This window comes from Lathyrus oleraceus, chromosome 2, assembly GCF_024323335.1.
Source record: "Lathyrus oleraceus cultivar Zhongwan6 chromosome 2, CAAS_Psat_ZW6_1.0, whole genome shotgun sequence".
NCBI lineage: Eukaryota > Viridiplantae > Streptophyta > Magnoliopsida > Fabales > Fabaceae > Lathyrus > Lathyrus oleraceus.
Window position 1 is genome coordinate 113,499,523 of NC_066580.1, and position 24,974 is coordinate 113,524,496.

At 35.6% G+C, this 24,974-nt stretch overlaps 1 protein-coding gene across 1 annotated transcript; it reads left to right on the forward strand.

Moving 5' to 3' along the window:
• Positions 1–15,996: 15,996 nt before the first annotated feature.
• Positions 15,997–17,475, forward strand: LOC127122147 (uncharacterized). The gene is made up of 5 exons (XM_051052532.1): positions 15,997–16,168; positions 16,277–16,336; positions 16,613–16,878; positions 16,984–17,269; positions 17,321–17,475. Exons 1-5 carry the CDS (start codon positions 15,997–15,999, stop codon positions 17,473–17,475), a joined length of 939 nt encoding a protein of 312 aa, XP_050908489.1.
• The last annotated feature ends 7,499 nt before the right edge of the window (positions 17,476–24,974 follow it).

The window sequence follows — 24,974 nt, forward strand, 5'->3', positions numbered from 1 at the left end:
CCTACGTACCCTCGTGTTTGATGAAAGATCAAAGTACCGTAGTTTTCTAAAAAATATTTGTTTATTTGTTGTTTTTAGATTGTGCAACTTCTCAACGCATCGAGGGTGGAGAGATGCTTGATTTGGAAAATGCCTCGCTGCACAAGGGCATATGACTTATAGTTTGCATGTGTGGAGTTGATTTTAGTTGATTTATTAATTGCAAAGACATTATGGTTAATTTGATTTAAAAATTAAATTAAAGGTCATATGTATATAATTAACTAGACTAAGATTAAGAAAACAAAAACTAATTAGTAAGGGAAAAAAATATAATTATTTTCAATTAATTAAACCCCAATTGTCATTATCCTAACCCTGATTATGATCTAAATATTGGTCCTAATATTAATAATAAAACTATCCTATTAGAAAAAAACCTAATTATAATGAAATATTTTTTTTTGTATTTTGTATTTATTGATTTATAATAAAATAAAATATTAGTTAATAAACTTTAGTTTTTAATTAACTTAATCAACTATTAATATTAATCTAACTGAAATTCTAGTTATCAGACTTTGGATGTCACACTGGTTGTTATGACATCCAATTCTGCACAGACAGGGATTATGCAGAACTTAACAGTAAGTGCAGTAAATAACACAAGTAATTGTTCACCCAGTTCAGTCCAACATGACCTACGTCTGGGGGCTACCAAGCCAGGGAGGAAATCCACTATCAGTAGTATCAATTCAAAGCTAAACTCACCCGTTTATAACTTATCACTTAATCCCTACCCAATGCAATTTCAATCTTAACCTAAGATCAGAGTTCCTACTCACTCCCCCTCAATCACCTCAGTGATTACTATCTTTAAACAATATTAAAGACAAGTTGAAGTCACACTTCAAACAACTCTTGATTGTGCTTCACAGCTTTAATCAAGATACACAGCACTCACGCTTAAAAGCTTTGAGTGACACAACACTTACAACTCAATGAACATCCTATGCCAAAGCTATCATCTACTTGATAATGACTTGGCTTACAAGATACGTCTAATACAAGACTCACACAAATACAGCAGTGAAGTATGATGGACACACAAAATCTTCACGCCTCAAAATCCCTGAAACTGAATGAAGGAACGCCTTCCTTTTATATTGCAGTATCCTGGGCTTTTGCACCTGTATTCTCCTGAATTTAAGGTCACACAAGTTCCCATAAATTCAACATTTAGGTTACTAACAAATAGGCTATTTGTTAGGTTCATTGAATGCAGATTGGTTGTTGATTTCCTGGTTTTTCTCTAAGCTGTTGACTTCCTGAAGAATAGCCTGAGAAAAAGCTGAAACAGAAAACTGAACAACCTACAATATAGCATATGCTGTCAGGCATGAATGTCACGACATTCAGCTTGACATCAAGGTCCATATGCTGAGTCTGTTTTTCCAGAAAACAGACTGTACAATTTTGCTGACCTGTACATGATCAAAAAGACCATACTACAGTGACAGCTTACATTAATAAATGTCAAAGTGTCCAACTTAACATTTACACAATTGGCCTTAAGTTAGTTCTGTAGTTCTTTTGCAGAACAAACTAAGTTACATGCTGAAGTATAGCAGAACACCACTCTGTCTAATCTTCAGCAGCTGCTGTCAATGATGAATGTCATAATATCCAGTTTGACATTCAGTCATTAGGCCTTATGCCAGGTCTGGTCTTTCCTTGATAACCAGACTGAAATAAATACTAAGTTCTAACAGAACACCTGCTGTTCTATTCCTTAGTATCTGTTGACAGGTATGAATGTCACAGCATCCAGTTTGACATTCAATCAATCCTGTGTTAGCTAGTCCTGCAGTAACTACACTGTAGTCACACATACATGTCATGACATCAGTCAAGACATTAGTACCCATCTAGTGTTTTACCATATAATGCAGCCAATTAAACACCTACACTAACAATAATTATTGTAAAATTAATTTTAAAAATAAAAAACAAAGAAATTAAATAAATAAACACATGGGGGTGTATATATAATTGTTTAAATAATTGGGTTGAGACCTGGGGTTGTGAAAAGCAAGGGAGAGAGGCTCATCAGCCTCTGAAGTCCACGTGTGGAAAGAATGTCCATGATGAGAGAGTCAACAATTGACTCTCTCTAGGCCATGAGATCATGATCAGAGGGATCATATAGCATGCAATCAAAGCCCTTGATCAAGATGACTAGTCAAGCTATGTAGGATGAGGGGTTCAGATCAAAAGTCAATGGGGGAACATAGTACACGTGGACACACAATAGTTCGATTGAGTCAGCAATATGATTGGTCAAGGATCAGCCACATGAGCGTGACATGGATCAGCTCAGGGGAGGTATATATGGAAATTACCTTCAGACTCTTTCATTTATTTCCTCTCTCTCTCTCTCTCTATCTATCTATCTCTTTCTCTCTCTCTCTCTCTCATCTCTCTCTCTCTCTCTCTCTCTCTCTCTCTCTCTCTCTCTCTCTCTCTCTCTCTCTCTCTCTCTCTCTCTCTCTCTCTCTCTCTCTCTCTCTCTTCACTATGCTATTTCTCTTACTCTCTTTATCTCCTCTCCCTATAGCCACCATCCAAACCCAAAAACCACCATCTTTAACCCCGTTCTTCATGCTTATCTTGAACATGAAGAACATCCAACCGAGAAACTGATCACCATCATCCCTAATCGTCCCAACCACCGTCTAACACAGATCTCTGATTGAAGTTCAATCAGGATCTTCATACCTTCAAGCCCCTCAACCCATAAACCTAACAAGTGATGAACCCTAACCTGATTTCAACATGAACCCTAAGAACCCTAGGGTTCCGCAGATGAACCCTATGAACCCTAACCCTAATCCAAACCCAGAAATACCCTAAACCTACCCAGATCGAACCCTTAACCAAAACTGAAACACAATTAACCTATCCTAAACCCAAAACAAACACAAATAAACACAAATCTATAAATTAATTTTAAACAGAGATCATCAACAAAAATACTAACACAAAGCAATTCAACACAATCTAAGAAGAAGAATGATGCTTATAACCAACCTACAGAGTGTTGAAGTTCTCTGGTGAAAAAGGTAAAATTCTTCTCTTCAATTTTTTCCTTTCCTCTTTTTTGAATTTCTATTCGGATCTCTCTCTAAATCCTTCTTCTTTTTCTCTTTTGTGCGAGGTAACTTCAAATATGTGGCGAAAGGCTAAGCTTAAGTGCTTTAGGGTTTCAATGTGAAACCCTAAACACTTTTGAAATAAGAGCTTTTGGATGTGGGTTAGGGATTTGCGTAAGCGAATAGTCTTAGGGTTTTATTTTCCCCCCCTCAACTTCTCTAATTTTATCTGTATTTATAGATTAATTTAGGGTTTTAGTAAATTAATTAGGAAGTTTTTTTTTAGAAATTTATAATTTGATTGATAGGATTTGATTTAGTTAGAAACTAGGTTTTGATTTGATTATGTACTTCGTCCAATTTGCTATATGAATCAATTGTTCAATGTATCTGTATATTAATTTAGAAAGATTTGGTTGAGATTATAAATTCAAAGTTGATCCATTTTCGTTTTCCACTGTGTACAAATTAGGGTTTATGGGTGAATTGGGGAATTAGGGATGCATTTGGGTCATGAGCTTAACCCGGTTCGGTGATGGACTTGGGTCGTGCCTGACCCAGTTGAATTATGGACTTGGTCAATCGTTTGACTCAAATAAATTGGGCTTGGGCTTGGTTCGGTCAACCTCTTGACCGGTCTTAAACAAAAAAAATATCATCACCACTTATAATAATTTAATTAACTTAATAATATAAACTAACTTAATTAACTCATTAATCTAATAGGTTAATTATAAATTAATACAAATATATAATTAATTTAATTAATAACATAAATTAATCAATATTTTATTAATTTAATTATAACTAAATACAAATCCAATTGATTTTATTAATAATATAAATTAATCAATATCTAATTAATTTAATAATATTAACCTAATTGATTTTAATAACTAAAGACTTTAAAAACAAAAAGTTATGTTAAACTAAATCCTGGATTGTCCTAAATTAGCAATTAATCATGATGGGATCAAAGACTTAAAAAGTCAAAATGACCCCTTTGACTTTTTAAGTCATTAGGATTAATCAGATGACTTATATAGGCTCTGGACATGTTAGTGATCTAAGTTCTAAGTTAGCCAAAAAGAAAGCAATGTGGGGTCAAAATTCGGGGTTAGATAGGAAGTGTCTGATTTATTTTATTTTATTATAAGACATTTCATTACGGTTGTGTGAAACAACCGCGATGATAAATTAAGTGTTACAAGCTTCCAATCCCAGCAACAACATTTTTCCATTTTTCCTATTAAAAAATCGCATGTCCCTTAAATTCATTAGATAAACAAAAATTGATTTTTTTTAACTACGGTCTATTTATCCACCATAGTAGCATGTTATATATTTCACTATGATTGTTCTTATCAATCATGATGAAAGGCTTTATTGTCAATTAAAACGAATCAGATTCTTTATTTCCTTCATAATATTCCGTAAGCGAATCAGACGATGGTGATAGCAAACTCTTCATTTTCACCATCTTCATTCATTTTGAACAAAAATATTCACCATCTTCATTCATTTGAAATGCAAATCTTCATCATCTTCATTTTGTGTTCACCATTTTCATTCATTTGGTCTCTTCCTCCTCTTCGAAGTACGGTACATTACTTTTCATGGATGATGTTCATTTCTTTTATCCCTTTTTTGTTAATTTTATTGTTACTTTTCATGGCTGATTTTAATTTCGTTCATTGCCTTTTTGAAACCTTGTGTTCATATTGTTCCTGATTCATAGTTCATTGCATTTTTGAAACCTTGTGTTCATGTTGTTCCTAGTTCATAGTTCATTGAGTTTTTTATTGCTAAATATCATATTGTTGTGATGGATATGCATATGCTTTAAATTTAGTGTTATATTATTGTTATGAATATGCTTTAGGTTTAGGTTTTGAAAAAAGGGTATGCATTTGTGAGATTCAGTAGCAATTAATGTTTGGGAGTTTTCGAAGACCTATCCTACTCTTATATTCAGATCCTTCTCTCAACATGAATCAAGATCAAGCTAGTGGGGACAAACTTGTCCAAGAGATTGATGCTTCAAAGAAGGTTATTGATATGCCGCACTTATGGTTGAACAAAGCCAAGAAAGCTGGAGTTGTTAGGGATCACATTATTGTTGTTGAATCGTTTGGTGGAAAAGGCTATAAGAAGATTCTTATCAAGACGCATAACCCTGAAAAGATAAGAAAGGTAGAGGCTATTGTAAAGGACCTAATGAATCTGGATGCAACTGATTATGAATCAAATGAAGACAATGAGAACTGCACGAGTTCAACTAGGCATGAATACTAAAGACTTCCCTTCAGGTATACAATAAATTGTAGTGTGTCAAAGTATGATCGGGTTAATATAGGTGCATGTATTCAATTGATTTTAAAATTGAAGTGTGGAACACGAAGCTATTACTAATTCAGGTCAGAGTTTTTTATCATACTAGAATTTAGTTGCTTTATGTATTATTACTGGTAAATATTTAGCTTGATAAATTAATGTGCCACCTAGTTGGCATGCCTTAGTTCCATGTATTACATTGATTTTAAAATTGAAATGTGGAACACGAAGCTATTACTAATTCAGGTCAGAGCTTTTTGTCATACTAGAATTTAGTTTCTTTATGTATTATTACTGGTAAAATTTAGCTTGATAAATCAATGTACCACCTAGTTGGCATTCCTTAATTTAGCTTTATGTATTCTTCCAAAAACCTTAATAACCAATTTTGTTGGTCACCCGGTCATATTAGCATAAGCTATAAGTAAACTCGAACAGGCACTAGACCTTGATTGTAAATAACACATGTACAACCACACACTACTTAACAACGGCTGGTCCTCTATGATTATACATCTTTACCAACTGTGATTGTATGTGTTTTTCATAGTAGTGCTTACACATGGTGTCAAAGGATCCTGACTTATATATATATATATATATATATATATATATATATATATATATATATATATATATATATATATATATATATATAATATATATATATATATATATATATATAAAAGAAATGGGGACTTGTAAAGGATTATTCGTCGACATCTTCGATATGTAAACATTGAATTAATAAATTTGGACTTGCAAAGGTAGAATTTCTTTCCCATAATAACCTTGTTTTTCATTTTTATTACCACAATATACCAAAATACCCATATGGAAAAAGTTCTAAGGGAATTCGCTTGGGAGGAGACTAGGGTTTTGATGTGGGCAAAACTTGAATCATTGTATATGACCAAGTCTTTGGCCCAAAGGTTGTGTATGAAATAGTTCTATTCATTCTTAATGGTGAAGAAAAAATCCATAGATGAGAAGTTGACAGAATTTCACAAGATTACTGGTGATTGTGAGAATATTTAGGTGAACATTGATGATTAAGACAATAATTTACTCTTGTTGATCTCATTACCCATATACTTTGAGCACTTTAAGGATGATCTTATTTATGGTGAGGAAGGTGTTATTACTTTGGAGGAAGCCTAAATGAATGTGAGATTCAAAGAATCTTCAAAGGTGAAAGATTTAAAGATTGATGGTAGTGGTGAAGGCTTGAGTGTCTTAAAAGGAGGAAGTGAGTGTAAAGGGATGTCAAAATTAAAGAGGTTTGACAAGTCAAAGGTAAAATACTATGATTGTCAGAAAACCAGTCATTCTAAGAGGGATTGTCTCGAGATAAAGAACAATGATGATTCCATTCAAGTTGCAGTTGCCTTAGACAAGGATAGTTATGAGAGTGCCAGTGTACTAGTGTTGTCGATTTTGGAGACTAAAGAGAGTTGGGTCATGGACTCAGGTTGCTCTTATCACATGTGTCTAAGAAAATAATACTTTGAGATTTTGAAGCTGGATCAAGGTGGAGTACTTCTCCTTGGTGATAATAATGCTTGCAAGGTTCATAGTATTGGTACAGTCAAACATAAAATGTTCGATGATCCTGAGTTTCTTCTTCACAACGTGAGGTATGTTCCAAAACTCAGGTGATTTTTTTATCCATAAGCATGTTTGACGATCTACATTATTGCACTAGAGTTGAACTTGAGGTGTTGAATATTTCGCACAATGAAGTGATCCTAGCTAAAGGGTCTAAAATATGTGGTCTATATATTTTAGAAGATTCAAATGTTATTGTTCATTCATTATCAGGTAGTGAAGACTTTCATGACAAGAATTAGTTATGGGATTTGAGGTCAAGGCATGATGATTGTTTGAACGATGTTGCAAAACACTTTAATGTGTTTTGCAGAAGACAGTGGATAAAAACGCATGACACCGTTGAGTTGTCATTGAGTTTTTGGGGTAAGGATGGTGTCAAAACAGCTTACTTGGTTATCATTAATCTTTGTCTCACACATCAAATTTGTTGGTGTGATTGAACTCTGAATACTTTTTTGAAAGTTGTTTTAATTTTTCTATTAGAATTTTACAGCAAATTTGATGATCATCAATAATAGACATGTACACAATGGCGGAGCTAGAAAAATTATGAAACCTGTGCAAAATTTTAAAGACCACAAATTCACATTGTGTATAATATTTAAAGACCGCAAATTCACCTTTTTGCTATTTTTTATCTATTATTTGCCTCTCTTTTTTAACTTCAGATCCAAAAAAAATTGGACCAGAGCCTAGGCATGTGTCCAACTTGGTCAGGCCTTAAAACCGCCCCTGCATGTATATTATCTATAATTTCAAACGATTTTATTTTTTTTTTTATGTCAAAAAATAATAGAATTGTGTTTGCAAGTAAAAATCTTGAAAAAATGCAAGAAACTTTCGGAAGGGTTTAAAAAATATGTGTTATACTCATAATTGTAAGGGGTAAAAGGAGTGTCTGGATTTTGACATCGGAGTCAAATATTTATTTGCCCTAATGGTGTTTTTAATGAAGAGATTTATTAGATTGTAGTGCGTTGGAAATTCAATTTTCAAATAATACAAAAAAAATATTTCAAACTTTCATAGAGTTTGAGAGAATTATTAATGGTGGAACGAAAAATCTATAACTATGTAAACATATTAACCTATGGATCACTTTTAATAAATATTTTTATTTTAAAACCGATTAAATATCTTATCGAATAAAAACTTAAATAACTTACCAAATTAAGAGACTTTAAAACTTAAAAAATATTTATAGAGATATTGATAGATTATCTGTTAAAATACCTTGAACTAATAGCCTTTTAAAAAATGAGATAACTTTTTATCGACTAAACTAATATTTATTGGCTGTGACTCATTTTAATTTCATAATTTTCTATAGAGAACTTATCCTCACTTAATTTTTTATATGTTTGTGTTACATTAGCTATTCCGAACGTCAAAATCCGTTTAATTATTTAATGTTTAGTTTTTTTTACTTAATTTTAAAGTATAAAAAAATGTGTTGGCTTCACGTTTATTCACATTTTAATGTGTGCTATACTCACTTTGAAGTTACCAAACGGAATGTTAAGTACTACTTCTCGATAGACATTGCCAGCCAGAGTTGAATATTTGATATTTCCAATCGTCACTCCCTGCACATGACATGAGACAATAATGTTCACTATTAGAATAGTTTATTTAATATTTTTGTTTTTTTACAAACTATAACTAATTCATTTTTGTCAAATCAGATCCAATACAATATATATATATATATATATATATATATATATATATATATATATATATATATATATATATATATATATATATATATATATATATATATATTATATATATATATATATGAGTAACTTCCTCGATATTCCAAATTTGATTAGGTTTGTCTAATGCACGTTTAGGCAATAAGTGGACAAGATGCTCTCCATTACCAAATTCAAGCACAACCCATCCTTCTAAGTTATTTTTATTTTATGAATGGTTAATTTAAAATATTTAAAATATTGATTATCAATAGATAAAATTCGATTACTCAGTCGTAAATTTCCAATTAGATAAGTGTTATTTGATAAAACATTTAAATGATAAAAGGTCATTTTCAAATAAGGAGACCATTTTCTAAAATCACTAATTATAGTGTCAATTTGTAAAATAGTTTTTCATACTATATGAGGAATCTTGTTTGCACCATAGGAAAGAGAACTTATTACAAGTTCCACCATCGACAATAAATTCAAGCAAATATCCGATGCAAGTTGTGTTTGGTGTGGATCTATGGACACGTATGATATTTGTAGCAATCTATTTGACTTTGATGAAGACAATATTTTTGAGTTTGTGAATTTGTGTTTTAGATGCACTTATAGGAAAAACTTCAGCAATAAGATAATTAACTAAATCAACATACCAAGGAGTTACCTCACGTAGTTGTAGAAGTTGCTCATTAGAAAAATCATCATGAATGGGAGAGGGATTTTCATCCCGCTCTATTCTACTCAAGTGGTCAGCCACCAAATTATCATCGTCACTTTTCTCTTTAACGTTCACATTAAACTCTTGTAGCAGTAACATCCACTGAATTAATCTCGATTTTGCTTCTCGTTTCTTTAATAGGTACTTCAAAGTTGCATGGTCAGTAAAAACAACTATCTTGGAACCTAGCAAATATGCTATGAATTTATCAAGAGAAAAAAACAATAGCTAGAAGTTATTTTTCAGTAGTGGTGTAGTTAGCCTGCGCATAACCTAAAGTTCTAGAAGAATAATAAATAATATGGGCAACCTTGTCAACTCTTTGTGCTAGGACAACCCCCACTGCATAGTTAGATGCATCACACATAATTTCAAAAGGGAGAGTCCAGTCAGGTGGTTGGATGATGAGAGTAGAGGTTAGTGCTTTCTTCAAGAAATCAAACATCTTTTTGCATTTATCATCAAAATTGAAATCGACGTTATTTTTCAACAAGTTTGACAACGAAAGAGCTATCTTGCTAAATCCTTTATGAAGCTCCTATAAAAACCTGCATGACCAAGAAAAGAATGAATCTCGCGAATGCAAGATGGATAAGATAGTGTAGAAATCACATTAATCTTAAGGGCATTCTCCTGGATCATGCCAGGAGCATTGCACAGGCCAAAGGGCATCCTCCTGTAAGCAAATGTACCGAATATGCACGTGAATGTTGCCTTTTCTTGATCCTTTGGTGCAATATGGATCTGAAAATAACCTGAAAACTATCAATTAAACAATAATGTGATTTACCAGCTAACCGTTCAAGCATTTGATCAATGAACGGTAAAGAACAATGACCCTTTCTAGTTGTCTGGTTTAACCGCCTGTAGTAAATACAAACTTTCCAACTGTTCTGAAATCTGGTGGGAACAAGTTTATTCTTTTCACTTTTTAGAACTTTGAGTCCAAATTTCTTAGGTATAACCTGTATTGGACTTACCCAATTACTGTTAGAGATAGTATATATGATACCTGCTTGCAACAACTTGGTTACCTCATTCTTCAAGAGTTAAAGGGTTAAGTATCCTTTGGAGATGTCTCACTACCTTAGGTCCCTCTTCAAGAAAAATTCTATACATACACATGGAAGGGCTAATACCGGGTATGTCAGCTAAGCTCCACCCAATCGCCTTCTTATGCTTCTTCAAAACCTGCAAAAGCTTTTCTCTGCAAAAGCTTTTCTTCTTGGTCAAAATCAAGGTTAGAAGAAATTATTACCTTTTGTTTTTTATTCCTCTCTAAATAATCATATTTGAGATTGTTAGGATCTGGTTTAAGCTCTAAGCAAGGAGGTTGTTCAATGGATGGTGTGTGTGGGGAAGTCAGGATGTCGAGAGATGCAACTGCATAAACAACTTCTTTTATAACTTCATATGCATGAAAAACATCAACCTATAAGGCAACATCAATCTTAGCACAAACAAAGCAAAGGTTAGTGTCAGTACATGAATAGCAAGAGTGAGTATCATCAAAGTCTGATAATGATGGAAAATCAGTTAGCAACTTAGAATAAGTATCATCAACTAAACTAGAAAGAAACTCAATGTGAAAAACATAATGTTCTTCCATGGGGTGTTTTATAGCATCAAATATCTTAAATTAATAATGATATGACCCAAATCCATGGACATTGTTCCATCATCAACATCGATTTTTGTTTTTCCTGTTTTCATGAATGGCCTGTCCAAAATGATGGATTCCCTGGTTGACTTAGTTTCTTCTTCCATGTCCAGAATGTAAAATTCTGCAGGAAAAATCAAGTCATTAACTTGAACAAATACATTTTCTACTACTCCAGCAAGGCGGGCATTGCTCCTATTCTCCAAATGAATGGTTAAACTTATATTCTGCAAAGGACCATGATCAAGATTGTTACTCCAGCAAGGCGGGCATTGCTCCTATTCTCCAAATGAATGGTTAAACTTATATTCTGCAAAGGACCATGATCAAGATTGTTATAAACAAAAGTAGGCATAGAATTAATAGAAGCTCATAAATCCAACATGCAATTTTCGAATTTACTATCCCCAATGGTATAGGGAATAGCAAAAGTTCTTGGATCCTTGCACTTTTAGAGCATAGCCTGAGTGAGAGCTGAGACATTCTACTCAATTGTAACTTTTTCGGAAACTTTAGGTGGATGAAGGCTGAAACATTTTTTCTCATATTGACTCTCTCATTTCCCTTCAATCTCCTCTTGTGAGGGCATAAGTCCTTCAGAAACTTGGCATATTTTGGAATTTTCTTAATCACATCAAGAAGTAGAATGTTTACCGCTACTTTTCTGAATATGGCCAATATCTCCTTATCCTTATCTTCCTCGTCCATCTTTTTAGCCTTAACTACTCTCTGTGGGAAGGGATTGGTGGTACATACTACTTCTCTTTTTATTTTCAGTTTCAACCACAACATCAGAATCATGATTAGGTGTGGGCTCAACAACTTTGTTATATTTTCCTGGTGTTAGGGTAGGGGATGAGGCTGGTTCATTACTCTTTTCGGATCTCAAAGAAATTGCACTCACATTAGGGCCTTTTGGATTCACTACTGTTTGGGAAGGTAAGTTTGTTTGATCCTTGAGCTTGCTGCATGGCATTCATTAAAATGGCAAGTTGTCTAATCTATGTCTACAAAGTATGAATAGTAGAATCTGTTTGTTGCTGAAACTGGAAATTGTTTACAGTCATTTGCTTGATAAGGTCACCTAGTGAAGGTCTGGAAGGTGTAAAGCTGGTTACTTGTGGAGGGTTTTATGGTGGTGGCAGCGGTAGCATCAACTTTTGTTGACTAGGTTGTTGTGTGGATGGTTTTCCATTGCGAAGGTTTGGATGGTTTCTCCAGTTGGGATGGTACCTGTTAGTGGATAGGTCAAAAGTGTTGTACATGTTCAGATTGTTGCCTTGAATTTAAAGGTTTGTTACATATGCTTGAGAAAACTCAGTGACCGACTCATCTTGCATAATATGACATGTATCGGTCTGGTATTCAGGAGAAGTACAAATACCACACAACTTTGTTGTTTGAGTTTTGCCTACTACTAACTATTTCACTAAAGAATTAAGCTCATCAAGTATGGTTTCTAGTGCCTTGTTGGAAGAACAACCCTTAATCTCATTCACACTTTTTGTTTGGACCAACAAATTGTTTCTAGTTGTGAACTATTAGGAGTTGAGTCACATGTTCTCAATCAAGGCTTTAGCCACAATTGGAATTTTATCAACAAGTGCTCTACCACTAGCAACATCTAATATTTTTCTATCCATTAGTAGTAATCCCTTATAAAAGTATTGGATAAATAATTGCTCGGTAATCTGGTGCTGAGGATAACTGGACACTAACAGTTTGAATCTTCCCCAGTATTCTGGAAATGATTCCTTGTCAAGCTGTCTAATACCACATAAATATTTTTCTGATTGAAGCAACTCTTGTCACATAATTTGGCTCAAGATCATATAACCAGTCTTTTGCAACTCCTTAAAGTGAGAAAAAAATGCATTTAGTTTGATATGATCCTCCGTGATTCCTTCATGTCTCAAAGGTGTAGAGCACACAACCTAGAATTCCTTCAGATACTTATGCGCATCCTCACCTACAAGACAACTAAACCTTAGCAACAAGTGTATTAAAGCATATTTTAATTCGAAAGGTACATCAACATTAGGATATTCAATACATAAAGAATTATAATTAACATCAAGTGTAACAAATTCTCTTAAAGTTCTTTGACCAGCCATGTTAAACACAAAATCAGAATCAAACAAAGAATGAGAAAACACATAATCAGAATCAATATCGCTAATGGGTGAACTAGTGCTAGCCTGATTTACTCTACGGCTTGCATGTAAGGATCTTTCAACTTCAGGATCAAAATGAAATAATTTAGAACAACTAGACCGCTAGCCAAAATTAATTCGGCAATGCAACAACAAATAGGTAAATACCGACAATGTCTCTATTAAGCAAAAACAATTGAAAAACAACAAAAACGATTAAAATAGAATTTAAAAAATACAAAAACAATAAAGTTAATCTAATTAAGTAAATTAAGAATATTGATATTTTTTTTGCAATTTTCTGAAACTATGAAAATAGAAAAAAAAACATCATAAAAAATAGAAAAATAAGGAATTTAGGGTTTTAAGGGTGGTGTCCCGTAACTCTTTCCAATAGTTTGGGACTTTGATTCCTTATTTTTTTATGCTAAAATGGCATGGTAAAATTTTGATTCCATGACGATTTTCCTAAAAACCGAGTTTTCGAACCGAGTTTAACGTTATCTTGCGAATTGGCCAAAACAACAAGAACGGAGGGGCCAAAATGTAAGTATGAACATCTATGAATCTAACATTGATTAAAACCTACAAAAGTCCCCGACAACGCACCAATTAGATCCACTATCGCGCACAGGTAAAAAATGAATAATTAAAAACTGTAGTTTTGGGAAGCGTCACTCGAGTCGCATCGTAAGGACTCTTGTATTTGATTTTACCAATAGAGAGGAACAATAGGGGTGTTTAAGTTTCAATTAAGATGATGATACACACTTAGCATTATTTTAGGAACTAGTTAGTATATTGTTTTGGTTTCCGGCTTATCATTGATTTCTACCACACAAATTCCCTAAGCGGCTTCGAACTCTATTCGATCCCTACATCGATTAAAAAGCGCAATGGATATAATACTGATTGACACTCCTATTATCCAAGTAAAGCAAACAGATTAAAGCAATCGCGAATTAAGCAAACATGATTTTAACATACACAAATTAACGACAAAGTTACGTCAAAAGTGATTAGAGTTTAGGATGCAATCATACGAAATTAATCAAAATTATTCCAAGAAATAACAAATTAAGCAATTTAATTTCAGAGAAAAGAATTGAAAGAGAAAGGAAATTAAATTGGTAAAAGTAAAAAACCTCAAAGCTTGATGGAAACACGATTCAGCAGATCAACCGTAAGAATTAGCTCTCCATGGGCAATATGTTGATTTGACTTTGTATGAACTTTTTGATCTATAATTTCATTCAATTGCTTATTATTCTTAATATTTTTTATGTGAGAATATCTTTTAAATTGATTTTGGGCACATAGGGAATACCAACCCTTAGCCTATGTGTTGTACCTAAGGCAATTGTTGTACTTACGCTAGTTGAATATGAATATGAGACCCTGAGTAGTGGCATAGGGAATTAAAGTTCTATACATCGCCTAACCCTGCTTACGCTGGCAGACTAGGGATAGAAAGCTCCGAGTAGTGTTTAATGAGCTATTTCGTGAAGGATCGGTTATAACAGTTTTGTTAATTCGCAGTGGGGTTATAGTGATAAGATCATTCATACAAGGCATGACACATCAACAATAGAGAATTAAGGGATTCTAAACACAACATGATCGCTTTTGTAATTCTGTTTAAACTCTTATTTACTTTTCGCATTGCAACTCGAACCCCCACCCCAATTTACTAGTTTTTATACATTGCATACATTTTGTCTTATTAGAAGCAATCCATATGGATTCGATGTTTTTTATTATTGCGACATTATTGGTACACTTGACGAGAAGTCATCAAGTTTTTGGCGCCGTTGCCGGGGGCTGTTGACATCTCAACAAGGCAACGTTTATGGAACATTTTACTTTTAGTATTTTTTATTTTTGTTTTATTTTCTTAATAATCATAGTGCTCCTTATGTATTTCATGTTTGTGTATGTTCAGCTCAGGATCGACGTTGACACTATTTGATCCAAAATTGAAAGAACCACACGTGCTATCAAGAGAGCAATCATGGAAAAATATATAGCTCAAGGGATATTAATTGAAGATCAACCACTGATTTCTTTTGACTCTGAAGAAGAAAACATCATGGCATCTATACCACCCCTAACTATTGAGAATTACTGTAAAAGAACAGATGAAGGACAAGTTTCGATAGGGTTTGTACCAGTAGACTCTATTAACTTTGATATTAAAAATTATCTACTTTTAGGTTTAAGAGAAAATCTGTTCAATGGTAACGCGATTACAGACCTGTGGGAGCATCTTGCACACTTATAAGAAACAACTTCAATGTGAAAACCAACTGATTTCACTGAAGACCAGGTTAAATTGAGGTTGTTTGGGTTCTCACTGATTAGAAGGGCGAAAGATTGGTTACTTTGCCTTCCAAATGGAACAATTCGGACTTGGAAGGAATTGGAGGACAAATTCCTAAAAATATTCTTCACTATTATGCAATTTACCGAGCGGAAGGAAATTGTGAATTTTTAGTAGCAGGAAACTGAGTCACTTTATGACTCTTGGGAAATATTCAAAATTTTGTTACGCAAATGCCCGACTCACAATATGAATAATATGGATCAGATGCAAACTTTCATTAAAGTCCCCAAGAGTCAAACATGTATGTTGTTGGATGCTTCCACATGAAGTACCATCTGATCAATGACCAAACCACAAATGAATGACCTTATTGAGAAGCTGTGTATGAATGGGTACTATTCAAAAAGCGAAAGGTCGGTCAAGATTGAAACTGTGGGAAGGCCTAAAGGTATGTTAGTTGTTTATACCCATACTTCTCTTTTAGCTCAGAATGAATTGTTAAAGAAAAAGCTAGCTGAAAGCAGCTTAGGTAAAGCTAACATGAGCCAAGTACAAACACTTAGGTGTGATTTTTGTGGAGAAGTATAATTTACAAGTTTTCAGAAGAACAACCTGTATTCCAACACATACAATCCAGGTTGGAAGGATCACCCAAATTTTCATTGGAGCAATAATCAAAATGAAAATGTCAACCAAGGTATGCAACAAGGCCAACAAGCTCCATTTCAAAGGAAACTGTCACAGTTGGAAGATACCTTTTAGAATTTCATTCAATTCACTCAAAGTAGTTTTGATCATGGGAATAATAACCATGAAATAATAAGTATAAACCATAATGCATCAATCAATATTCTGAAGATGCATATTGGTCAGTTATCTAGACAAATAGTTGCTTTGCCAAGCTCAAGTGGAGGAATTACAGTTAACACTATTGACAATCCTAAGAATTAATCATGCAAGGTTGTGGAAACAGGTTTTTTGGTGATTACTAAAAAGGGTGAAGCTGAAATAGTTAAAGAGGATGTGATTGAGAAAAAAGAAGGTGGAATTGAAAAAGAGGAGAGTGGAAATCAAGGTGGCCAAAAGAAAATTAAAGTCACCATTGATAAAATTATAGATGAAAACTCTCCTTGGAGAAGAACAAAGAAGCTGATCTTGAATGAACCAAACCCTTATTTATCGAATTACATAAAACCTCTATACTCGATAATTAAAAAGAAATCGGTTCAAGATGATGAGGCAAGGATGTTTGCAAAGTTCAAAGAAATACTAGCTAATCTCTAGGTAAGTATTTAGTTCCATGGAATTTTAGAACTAATGCCTAAGTTTGCAAAATTTATGAAGGAATTACTAAAGGGGATGCAAGAAAAAGTGGTCAAGGAACATGTAAACATGACCGAAAAGGATGATATAGTAACACCTCAATCCTTTCCACCAAAGTTAAAAGACCCAGGTAAGTTTACTATTTCTTGTAATATCGGTGGAGTGAAGATTCCTCATGCTTTATGTGATCTTGGATCTAGCATAAGTGTCATGCCACTGAAAAAAGTTAAGGAATTGAAAGTGGATGAGATCACACCGAGTAACATGACTCTCATTCTAGCCGACTCATCTATTATTCAACCGCTTGGTATCTTACGAGATATGTTAGTACATGTCAAATGATTAGTGTTTCTTGCAGATTTTGTAGTGCTTGATACAAAAGGAGATTCACGAGGATATGCTATTCTTAAATGGCCATTCTTGGCAACTGGGAAAGCAAAGATAGATGTCGAAACTAGTGAACTTACTTTGGAGTTCAATAAAGAAAAAGTGATTTTCAAGGTGTATGACTGAACACCGTATGTGGAGAACTTGGATACTTGATACCATCTGGAGGAAAAAGGTTGCAAAGTAGACAAAGGAAAAAGATATAGTGAAGTAACCAGCGTGAGAGTATCCCTTGCACCTGACGTGCCTTAGGCATGGACCGTCAAGATAATAATGGAAAATAAATGCTTGATGGGAGGCAACCCATCAGTAAGAATTTATTTTTATGTGGTAGTGACTTTTAATTTTTTTTAACATTGTCAATTTGTGTATTATGTTGTTGGAAGAGAAAATAGGTAAAATAAGAAAAGGAAGAAAAATCAAAGGGGAAGAAAATAGAAAGGAAAAAGCTTGACACCCTGGTATAATCACGCAGACTCTCACGCGCGTGATAGGACTCCATCATGCATGCGATATAGGAATCACACGCGCAATAAAGACGTTGGGGAGATTTAAATTTTGTTTGCATCACGCGCATGATGATTATATGACGCTCGGGATATGAACGTTGGAGAGAGACGTTGAAGGTAACTGTTGTTATTGCGCGTATAATGGAGGTATAATGCGCGAGATTTGCAACGATTAGTTGGCCTATAAATAGTGATTTTCAAATCACTTTTTCTCACAATTCTTCTTCTACTCCTCTACTTTCTATTCTTTCCTTTGAGCTAAAGTTCTGCGCAATTTTCTTCTTTTTCTCTTTATGGTATTTTTGTTGTTGTAGGTATCATGGCTTCCAAGAGAGGACGTGTCTCAAAAGGATCATTATCAAAGGATGCCCCAACTCCTAGTGCTCCTACCTTGTCACACCTCAAATTTCTATCTGAGGCGCATGCTGAAAATTTTCTCAAGCTAGTGAATTACCATATTGTGAGGGAAAGGGCATTCAATTTGAATGATTTGCAAGGTTTTAGAGAAATATGAGAGGTTTTGAAATAAAGGTAATGGGTAAGTTTCAATAATCTAATTTATGAAACAAATAAGAGTATCGAGCTAGAATTTTACGCAAATGCGACATTTAGTGACATAAACTCCTACACCTCCTATGTGGGAGGTAAGTATATTGACTATTCTCCTTCTACTATAAATTCTCTTTTTAATTTGTAATCTCCTCATGTGTGTGCTATCGTGAACTATATGCAAGAACATAAGGTCATAAACGAGGAAATGGCCTAGGTAATGTTAGATACTTTTTGTAGACCAGAGGCGGCGTGAGGGATAGAATGTGGTTTAGCACAACATTTCAAAATCGTCAACTTCCACCAAATTCCGAGGGCTTGTGCCTTATTTTTTGTTCAAACTTTAGAGGCCGCATCTAATCAATCACAATTTATTGTGAAACCGTGTTTAGGTCTGTTAGCTCTTTTGAGGGGGGAACCTATTAATTTGGGATTGTTAATTGCTGATAATATCAAATATATGGGTAACGTTGGACAAAAGGCTTGTGAGAATTTTTGTGTGATAAATGAATTATGTAGGAGAGCATGTGTGCTCGTTTAGCCCGAAGATGAGAAGACAAGTCTGAAAGCACCGCTCAACACTTTGGCCATCAGGAGGTTCAAAAAACATGCATCAAAGAGAAACTGCTCAAAATGATCAATAAGAAAATCAAGCTGGCATAATATCCATAGTCTTTAGTGCAAGACGTTTAGCTTGGTAGTTCGAGGTATTCGCCTTTATCCATAGTCTTTAGTGCAATCCGAAATCAATAACACTTTCTCAAAACCTAAAAACAATTCAACTAATTCAAACCTTTTGTTTTGAGCCTTAGGGCATCACAATCGAAAACCCTTTTTCAAGGTAATAAAATCAACAAAACAAACAACATTTTAAACCCACAAACTACGGGGCTCTTATTTCTCACTTCAACAAGTGGGCATACGTAGGAACAAGGACCCAATCCTTGGCGAGGACACTAATTTAAAATCCACCTCCACTTCGCAAACCTTTGGCAAGCAAATGTTCAATAAACAACATCCATTTAAGCGTAAACTTCCTAGATGGTTCCCATAGAGTACCATGGATGTGAGGGGTGCTAATACCTTCCCCTTGTATAACCGACTTCCAAACATGTTTGTGGTTGCGATGACCATTCTTTGGGGTTTTCTAGATATTTTCCCTTTCCTTTGGAATAAATAAAACCCGATGGCGACTCTGTATTTTTTGCGTAGCGACAGTTAGCGACTCTGCTGTGGACACCTCAATAAGCAAGTTAAGCCTAGTCTAGGTTGCTTCCTCGCGTGTGAGGGAGTTTATCCTTTTGATTGTTTGCCTTATTTATTACTTTTCACTTTAAATTTTGTAATATATGTTTCATGGTTCCACAATTCAATGGTAGTGATGGATAGTACTTTGATTGCAAGAAACCTTGTGGGAAAGACTCTCTACCCGAGTCTAGAGTTCAAACTTGAGATATGAGAGGTTGAGTAGTATGGGCCACCGAGAAGCTTTTCTCGTAAGGGTCGATATGAGAACCTCGCTTAGAGTAGATTCTTTTGGAGACGTTGACGACCGTCAAGCTTTTGACGTAAGCGATCAATGTCTTCATTAGGATCAATGACTCTAAGTACCTTTATAGAACATTAAATCTTTCGCCTATTAAGATTTATGGTCGTGTAGTGCGGGTCCCCGAGAAGCTTTTCTCGCATGGGTCGGTACGAAGATCTCACTCAAAGTAGATTTTCTTGATAGAGTTGTCGATCGGCAAGCTTTTGTCGTAAGCGGCAAACAGTCAAGGAGGTCCATGACTTTGAGACCCTTGTCTAGAACCCGATGTTGATGGTCGCGTAGTGTGGGTCCCCGAGAAGCTTTTCTTGCGTGGATCGGTACGAAGATCTCACCCAGAAAAGGCTCATTTGAGGGAGTTGATGTAACACCCCAAATTAAACTAAGCTAATTATTTGATTTAAATTAATATTTTATTTATTAATTTAATTGAATAATTGGATGTTTGGATTATTTTTATTTTATTATTATTTTGGAATAATAATTATTGGGATAATTATTTATTGGAATAATATATAAGTTGGAATTTAGAAAAATCCCATTTTTGGTAAAAAGGTGAATTTCACGTGAAAAGGGAAAAGAGGCAGAAAGGGCAAAAAAGCTAGAGAACGAAGGTTGAAGGAAGGAGAAGCTTGGAGCTCGGAAGCTGCCGGATTAACTCAGGTAAGGGGGGTTTATCATCGGTTAAAGGGTATTGTATGATAATATGTACTGGGTAGTAATAATCATTGTTTTACCTCTGATTGGATTGATATATGCTGAAAATGTGTGAAATGTTGGGATGAACGAAATTGAATGATAATCGATGAAATTCGTAGGAATTAGATGTAGTAAGGTTAGCGATTTGAGAAGTTGAATGTATCTGAGTTGTAATTGATAAAACGAACGAAAGTGTATGAAAAATTGGATTGTGGAAGTGTAGATCTGAGAATTCGTAGCAGAGAAACCATGACAGACCTGGAATTGTGGTCTCTGGTCATACGCGTATGGCACTAGGCAATACGCGTATGAGATGGGCTGGTACGCGTATGGCACTAGGCAATACGCGTATGGAATGGCTTGGAAGTGGGAGTTTTGGCGCTGGTACGCGCCATACGCGTGTGATACGCATATCCCTGGATGTGGTACGCGTATGGTGTATGTCATACGCGTATGAGTGAAAGAGATGAGGTTTTGAACGTGTTTTGGTCTCTGGTGGTACGCGTATGGGAATGTGATACGCGTAGCATACGCGTATGAGAGTGGGCAGTACGCGTATGGACTTAGCCAGGTTTGGGCAGTACGCGTATGGGCATAGGCAGTACGCGTATGGGCAGAATTGTGATTTTTCTGAACAGTTGTTGTGCAGTTTTGGCTGTTTAGGCTGAGTGATGTACTTAGCTGATGTATGATGTAGTAGGGATCATTTCCCGCTGTTTTGAGTAGTGTAGGTATTAGTTGAGTGTGCTAATACTGTGTTTGATTTTGTGGCATGATATGATATGCTATTGTTGATGATATGTGATGGTATACATGATGATGTGAATGTATGCATTTGTGAATAGACTGTTGTGTGGCTTAGAGTGTGAGCATGTGTCTATTCTTGAATTGTTGTTGATGTTGCATTTGCTAGGTGATTAGCTTGCACATTGTGGCCCATTTGGGGTGGTAGCTAATTCCCATGGTGAGGAATTAGTGAGTTAGTCATTATTGGACTGTTGTTGATTGTTTGCATGCTAGGTGATTAGCGTGCATTTCATGGCCCATTTGGGGTGGTAGCTAATTCCCATGGTGAGGAATTAGTGAGTGAGTCACTATGTCTCAAATGAGTGGGACTAGTGAGCTTGGTAGCCGTGCCTGGATTTGGACGGTGAGGTTGAACTATATGTTCACAAATAGTCGGTACCGCATGCATAGAGTCTCATTGCATAATATATGTATGGCGTGTAATATGAATGGATGTATTCCAATATTACACATGTGTTTGTGTTGGTATTGTTGCGTGGTCATTGAGTATGGTTTGAGATTATACATATGCTATATGTTATTGTTAAGTATGATGTTTGAGTTAATGCTGCTGTTATTGAATATGTGGTCTGGTTAGAGTGATTTGATGCGTTATTTACTTAACATTACATAATGTGGTATAATGCTCGTTATATTGATTGAGGAACTCACCCTTACGCCTATTTTTCAGGTAACGAGAAATGAGTTGAGTAGAAGCTAATGCTTGGAGTCTAGAGTAGTTTCTTATGGGTCATGCTCTGATAGATGTAACATCGGGAGGGGATGTTTTAATTAATTTGATTTCTGTTGTTGAATGATTGACATGTATTGTGTTACATGTTTTACATTGATGTTGAATTGATTCCGCTGCGATTTATGCAAAGAATTTTATTTTGATTAAATAAATGAGCATGACAGGATATTTTAATGATTGTTGTGAAATGATTGTGTGACACCCTTCGGGGCATAATTACTCTGATGAATATATGTGTATTTTAATTATAAAACATTTGGGGTATTTAGAAGGGTGTTACATTAGTGGTATCAGAGCATAGTCGGTCGTGTCGAGTCGTAATTATTCTGTTTCCCCTGTACGGGATAGGTGTTGTGTAACCCTATCAGTACTTATTGTTTTGGTTTGTTGGGTTTTCAGAATAGAGATGGCTGGAAGAGGTAGAGATGATGCTGCAATTGCTGAGGCTCTGGGTATGCTAGCTGGAGTACTTGGAGGAAATCCGAATGTTGTGGGAATGGGAGCTGCTCGTCAACTGAGTGAGTTCCAGAAGAACAATCCTCCAATGTTCAAAGGAGCATACGATCCAGATGGTGCTCAGAAGTGGTTGAAGGAGATAGAGAGGATCTTTAGAGTAACTGAGTGTACTGAGAATCAGAAGGTCAGGTTCGGTACACATATGCTGTCAGAAGAAGCTGATGATTGGTGGGTTGCTACCCGCACTGAGTTGGAAACTGCTGGAAATGCTGAGATTTCCTGGGCGGTGTTCAGAGAGAGATTCCTGAGGAAGTATTTTCCCGAGGATGTCAGAGGAAAGAAGGAGATAGAGTTTTTGGAATTGAAACAGGGTAACAGGTCTGTAACTGAGTATGCTGCTAAGTTCACAGAGCTGTCAAAGTATTATACTCCCTATGCTGAGGCTGCTGGGGAATTTTCCAAGTGTGTGAAGTTTGAGAACGGGTTGCGTCCCGAGATCAAGCAGGCGATTGGATATCAGAGGATTAGAGTGTTTTCTGATTTAGTTGACTGTTGCAGGATTTTCGAACAGGATTCCAAGGCAAGAGCTGAGAGCTATCAGCAGAGGGTTGATAGGAAAGGCAAGAATCAGATTGAACGTGGAAAACCGTATGCAGCTGGCAAAGGTTTTCAGAGGCAGAGTGGGATGAAGAGGCCTAGTGGGGGAGATTCTAGTGCTCCTGCTAAGTGTTACAGATGTGGTCAGGCTGGGCATCGTATCCATGAGTGTACCAGTAATGAGAAGAAGTGTTTTAAGTGTGGCAAGGGTGGTCATCTGGCTGCAGACTGCCGGTTGAAGACTGTGACTTGTTTCAACTGTGGAGAGTTGGGTCATATCAGTCCGCAGTGTCCTAAGCCGAAGAAAGAGAATCAGTCAGGAGGCAAGGTTTTTGCTTTATCAGGTTCTGAGACTTTTGCAGATGATCGGTTGATCCGAGGTACGTGTTATATTAATGGCTTTCCTCTTGTAGCTATTATTGACACAGGTGCGACTCATTCTTTTATATCTTTGGATTGTGCTGTGAAACTTAAGTTAGAAATATCTGAGATGTTTGGAAGTATGGTGATTGATACTCCTGCGAAGGGTTCAGTGACTACTACTTCAGTTTGTTTAAATTGTCCTTTGAGTATTTTTGGTAGAGACTTTGGGATAGACCTTGTGTGTCTTCCGTTAGTGCAGATTGATGTTATCTTGGGAATGAACTGGTTGGTGTTTAACCGAGTTTCTATTAACTGTTTTGATAAGACTGTGATTTTTCCTGAGATTGAGGAAGGAAAGAGTTTATTTCTATCTGCAAGACAGGTGAATGAGGAAGTGGCAGATGGGGCAGAGTTGTTTATGCTGTTAGCGACTATGGAAGCTAAAGATAAACTGGTGATTGGTGATCTAGCAGTGGTGTGTGATTTTCCTGATGTGTTTCCGGAAGAGGTGAATGAATTGCCACCAGAACGTGAAGTTGAGTTCTCGATTGATTTGGTACCTGGTACTAGACCGATATCGATGGCTCCGTACCGTATGTCTGCTGTTGAGTTAACTGAATTGAAGAGCCAGTTGGAAGATCTGTTGGATAAGAAGTTTATTCGTCCGAGTGTGTCACCGTGGGGTGCACCAGTGTTGTTGGTTAAGAAGAAAGAAGGTACTATGAGGTTGTGTGTGGACTACAGGCAACTGAATAAAGTGACGATCAAGAATCGGTATCCTTTGCCGAGGATTGATGATTTGATGGATCAGTTGGTTGGTGCGAGTGTGTTCAGTAAAATAGATTTGAGATCTGGGTATCATCAGATACGTGTGAAAACTGAGGATGTTCAGAAGACTGCTTTCAGAACGAGGTATGGACGTTATGAGTATTCTGTAATGCCTTTTGGTGTGACTAATGCGCCTGGAGTATTCATGGAGTATATGAATAGGATTTTCCATCCGTATCTAGACCAGTTTGTTGTGGTGTTTATTGATGACATTTTGGTGTACTCGAAATCTGAAGAAGAACATGCTGAGCATTTGAGAGTGGTTTTAGAAGTTCTCCGAGAAAAGAGGTTATTCGCTAAACTGTCCAAATGTGAATTTTGGTTAGAAGAGGTGAGTTTTCTTGGTCATGTGATTTCAAGAGGTGGTGTTGCTGTTGATCCTTCTAAGATAGAAGCGGTATCTAAGTGGGAAGCTCCGAAGTCTGTTGCTGAGATTCGAAGTTTCCTTGGTTTGGCTGGTTATTATAGGAAGTTCATTGAGGGATTTTCTAAGTTGGCGTTACCGTTGACGATGTTGACTAGAAAGGGGCAAGCGTTT

Coding starts and splice junctions, on each gene's coding strand:
- LOC127122147 (XM_051052532.1), top strand. CDS start 15,997: ATGAATGACCTTATTGAGAAGCTGTGTATGAATGGGTACTATTCAAAA. Junction 16,169..16,276: donor GCTAGCTGAAAGCAGCTTAG/GTAAAGCTAACA, acceptor CATACAATCCAG/GTTGGAAGGATCACCCAAAT. Junction 16,337..16,612: donor AAATGAAAATGTCAACCAAG/GTATGCAACAAG, acceptor TTGTGGAAACAG/GTTTTTTGGTGATTACTAAA.